The sequence below is a fragment of the Palaemon carinicauda genome, chromosome 1, assembly GCF_036898095.1.
Source record: "Palaemon carinicauda isolate YSFRI2023 chromosome 1, ASM3689809v2, whole genome shotgun sequence".
NCBI classification, from domain to species: Eukaryota; Metazoa; Arthropoda; class Malacostraca; order Decapoda; family Palaemonidae; genus Palaemon; species Palaemon carinicauda.
Genome location: NC_090725.1, coordinates 43,469,277 through 43,474,276, shown reverse-complemented (window position 1 = coordinate 43,474,276; position 5,000 = coordinate 43,469,277). Strand labels below are relative to the sequence as shown.

Sequence of the window (5,000 nt, the reverse complement as noted above, 5' to 3'; positions counted from 1 at the left end):
GTAACACCATTGAAATAAATATATCCTAAATAAACTATAAAAACTTTAACAAAACAGGAGGAAGAGAAATAAGATAGAAGAATGTGCTCGAGTGTACCCTCAAGCAAGAGAACTCTAACCTAAAAGGGTGGAAGAACATCGAATGAAGGAGGTCAGGAGGAAGACGTAGACAAAATATATATGGATAGATTAGGGAGATTGAATGAAGGAAGAATATCTGCATCTCGGTTACTTCGGATAGCCATGCTTTCAGACATCCTTGGTGATATGGATGATGATGATCCTTTCCACCACCTTCTGGCTATAGTCTTTTTCCAACAGCTGTTTAAACCTATTGATTACACGTTTCTTTATCCTGCTATTGTTTATCACTTGTCCTCCCACTTACCTCAGCTTCTGCTGGTACTTCAATCTTTTCCATGATATCGCAATATATCTTCAGGGTGTTTCCGACGTTCCAATCATACATGTCTCTCCTAAGTGTCTTAACACCTTCTAAACTCTCTTGTTTTCTCTCAGCTTATAAGTACTGATCCTCCTATTCTCTGTTGGGGTTTTTCTTTTCCTTATTGCGTTCAACACAAAATCCGCCGCCAATAGTTAATGTTGAACTGCACCACATTCTTCATAATATTTATAAGAAAAATTTAATAAAAACGCATACTTACCTGTAGAAATTTGTCCCCAACCCGTTACAACTGCTTTACCACCGAATGGAATGTCACTTTCCTCTGCAATACAGATTGGTTGAGTACTTGGATCTGTGAAATTGAAGTCCTCTTGAAGCTCTATGAGTGCTATATCATTTGCCTGAAATGAATTTGACGATATTTACTGTATATATATATATATATATATATATATATATATATATATGAGAGAGAGAGAGAGAGAGAGAGAGAGAGAGAGAGAGAGAGAGAGAGAGAGAGAGAGAGAGAGAGAAAGCAAATTTACTTTACTGGTAGTAGTTTTAATTTATATTGAAATCAATAATTGTAGCCTGAAAGGAGTAATTCTATATCTATTTCCATACGCGGACAACAGCTTGGTTTACGATGATATAAAATAAGATATTCATACATTATAAGTAGAGAATATCCTTAAATGAATAAAATAAAAAAAAACAGGAGTATTTTAATAAACTATTTACCAGCTACCCTTTTGCAGAGAGAGAGAGAGAGAGAGAGAGAGAGAGAGAGAGTGAGAGAGAGAGAGAGATGCAAGCTGTGGGTTAAAGAATTTACAATCACTTCAATTTCATATTTTTACAATCACTTTCATTTTATATCTGATTTTCCTTCAACTATTCTCTATGTACAAACAAATATCACCTGTATTTAGAGCTTGCATGAAGGAGAGTTTTCTTCATATTTATCTGATACAAGAAGTGTATCTATATTACGACTATCAATATGAACCACCTTTAAGTAGTCCTAGGATTTAAATTTGATATAAAGTTCCTATTGGTATAAACGTTCACTCGACAGGAACAAGATGAAGAGGAAATTTCTATTAAAAAATTATTCGTTCCAGACCTAATGACGATAGATCAATAAAAAAAATTGTGTCGAGTCTTAAAAGCATTGCATCTAAGATAAAGACTGAAATATAAAATACTTACGTAATTACTGCCATTATATTTCTCATGAACGAAGAAATTGTGTGGTATTAAGGTTCTTGCTTCACGTATGTCAATGTCTCCAATGCGAACGGTTGCTCCATCTACTCTCACTCTAAAAATATATGTAACAACTCATCAGAAAGCCAATGTCAAATTACAAGTATGTTCAGGCTATGATAGATATGGAGAACTATGAATTGACTTGTAGATACATTATGGATTGATGGCATTTGAATAGAATTCGAAAAAAAAGGGTTTGATAACGTTTACCATAAGAAAAAGTAGTAGTCACTTTGAGGAAAGGAATGATTTCGAGTTTTAATAAAAATCAGAAAGATGAGAAAATGATGAATAAGATAGAAATGAGTAACATTTTAAAGAGGTTTAGAAGCGTTTACCATAAGGAAAAGTAGTAGTTACTTTGAGGAAAGGAAGGATTTCAAATATTACTAGACACCAGAAGGTAAAGAAATTGTGAAATAAGCACATGAGGCATTGATAAAAGTGTCTAGTTGTAGAGGGTTGTAGTATGCGAAAAACACTGAAAAAGAGTATTTTCTTGAATGTTCATAGTTACGACTTTTGAACTGAAACGAAAGAAATAATTAGAATACAACGGTTTATATTGTTAGCAATAAATATGAGGGGGAAAGCAGTTCACGTCTACATACTTATGAATATTTTCTTTTATGGCTAAAAGTTTTTGGGAGCTTGCTGTGTGACGAGCTGTTAAAAACGAAATTAGAAGAACCTAAGTGATAAGATAACTAATACGATAAGTACATAAAATGTTAGACCAGAGTGGAACCTGTTAGATGTACAAGTTCGAGAGAAGCATAAAGGTTATATAGCTAAATGAAATAAGGGAAGATTTAGGGACGAAGGGTTCGGTGGAGAAATATAACATAGAATATAGTTGTAATGCATTGAGAAAACTGACCCTCTAATTTAGGGATAGCTGTCAGTAAAAAGCTACAAATCCTATTCTTTTGACCTTATTAGTCCCACATTATAGCAGGAGTGCGGGATAAAGTTCTTCCATCTATTTCAATTCCTTAGATCCTCTTCCTCTTGTCTCAGCCCACTACATCCATCCATCTGATTCACCAATGCCCCACACTCCTCGTCCCCCTAAACTAAAGAGGTATATCCTCTCTTATGTAAGCCTACTTGATGATCCTTCGATCAGTGGTATTTTGCAATGGGCGTCAAGATTTTGGGATAGAATATAGAGGGCAAACCCAATGGATTGAATATAGAATGCTACCTACTCATGTTTATAAGGAACAATGAAAAAGAGTATGTTCTAGTCTGTAATCAGATGTCAACCAGAAAGGTCCCAAACAGGCAATAAAGAACACTACATTTTAAAAGTCTGATATTTACGAAACAGTGTCATGCGGAATTTTTAGCCACCCAAACTTGTCTTTGTATCGATAAGGAGATAAATGTCAGAGAGTATGATTAGTAGAGAACTCCATTAGAATTTATAATGTATAAGCAAAAGTACCACCTTTGATCTCTTCCTATGATTAGTAGAGAACTCCATTAAACTTCCTAATGTCGTATAAGCAAAAGTAACACTTTCGATCACTTCGTATGATTAGTAGAGAACTCCACCTTCGACCTCATCGTATGATTAGTAGAGAGCTTCATTAAACTTCTTAACGTCGTATAAGCAGAAGTACCACCTGCGGCCTCTTCGTGTGATTAGTAAAGAACTCCATTAAACTTCTTAATGTCGTATGAGCAAAAGTACCATCTCTGACCTCTTCGTATGATTAGTAGTCAACTCTATTAAACTTCTTAATGTGGTATAAGAAAAGTACCACCTTCGACCTCTTCGTATGATTAGTAGAAAACTCCATTAAATTTCCTAATGTCGTATAAGCAAAAGTAACACCTTCGATCTCTTCGTATGATTAGTAGAGAACTCCTCTAAACTTCTTAATGTCGTATCAGCAAAAGTACCAACTTCGATCTCTTCCTATGATTAGTAGAGAACTCCATTAAACTTGCTAATGTCGTAAAAGCAAAAGTAACACCTTCGATCACTTCGTAAGGTTAGTAGAGAACTCCATTAAATTTCTTAATGTCGTATAAGCAAAAGTAACACCTTCGATCTCTTCGTATGATTAGTAGAGAACTCCACTAAACTTCTTAATGTCGTAAAAGCAAAAGTACCACCTTCGATCACTTCGTAAGGTTAGTAGAGAACTCTACTAAACTTCTTAATGTCGTAAAAGCAAAAGTAACACCTTCGATCACTTCGTAAGGTTAGTAGAGAACTCCACTAAACTTCTTAATGTCGTAAAAGCAAAAGTACCACCTTCGATCTCTTCGTATGATTAGTAGAGAACTCCACTAAACTTCTTAATGTCGTAAAAGCAAAAGTAACACCTTCGATCACTTCGTAAGGTTAGTAGAGAACTCCACTAAACTTCTTAATGTCGTAAAAGCAAAAGTACCACCTTCAATCTCTTTGTATGATTAGTAGAGAACTCCATTAAATTTCTTAATGACGTATAAGCAAAAGTACCACCTTCGATCTCTTCCTATGATTAGTAGAGAATTCCATTAAACTTCTTAATATCTTATAAATAAAAGTAACACCTTCGATCACTTCGTATGATTAGTAGAGAATTCCATTAAACTTCTTAATGTCGTATAAGCAAAAGTACCACCTTCGACCTCTTCGTATGATTAGTAGAGAATTCCATTAAACTTCTTAATGTCTTATAAATAAAAGTACCACTTTCGACCTCTTCGTATGATTAGTAGACAACTCCATTAAACTTCTTAATGTCGTATAAGCAAAAGTACAACCTTCATCCTCTTCGTATGATTAGTAGAGAACTCCACTAAACTTCTTCATGTCGTATAAGCAAAAGTACCACCTTCAACCTCTTTGTATGATTAGTAGAGAATTCCATTAAACTTCTTAATGTCGTATAAGCGAAAGTACCACCTTCGACCTCTTCGTATGATTAGAAGAGAATTCCATTAAACTTCTTAATGTCTTATAAATAAAAGTACCATTTTCGATCTCTTCGTATGATTAGTAGACAACTCCATTAAACTTCTTAATGTCGTATAAGCAAAAGTACAACCTTCATCCTCTTCGTATGATTAGTAGAGAACTCCACTAAACTTCTTCATGTCGTATAAGCAAAAGTACCACCTTCAACCTCTTTGTATGATTAGTAGAGAATTCCATTAAACTTCTTAATGTCGTATAAGCGAAAGTACCACCTTCGACCTCTTCGTATGATTAGAAGAGAATTCCATTAAACTTCTTAATGTCTTATAAATAAAAGTACCATTTTCGATCTCTTCGTATGATTAGTAGACAACTCCATTAACTTCTTAATGTCGTATA

At 34.4% G+C, this 5,000-nt stretch overlaps 2 protein-coding genes across 2 annotated transcripts in view; both read right to left on the bottom strand.

The window, feature by feature from the left end:
- The window catches only part of LOC137641333 (serine proteinase stubble-like), a 73,955-nt gene that overhangs the window by 64,234 nt on the left and 4,721 nt on the right, over positions 1–5,000 (bottom strand). The window lies entirely within an intron of this gene.
- Positions 1–5,000, bottom strand: part of LOC137641962 (chymotrypsin-2-like) — a 13,980-nt gene that overhangs the window by 6,864 nt on the left and 2,116 nt on the right. Inside the window, exons 3-4 of the mRNA XM_068374533.1 lie at positions 1,622–1,733; positions 669–810 (exon numbers count right to left, since the gene is read on the bottom strand). Coding sequence (XP_068230634.1) covers positions 669–810; positions 1,622–1,733 — 254 coding nt within the window. The remainder of the gene's footprint in view (positions 1–668; positions 811–1,621; positions 1,734–5,000) is intronic.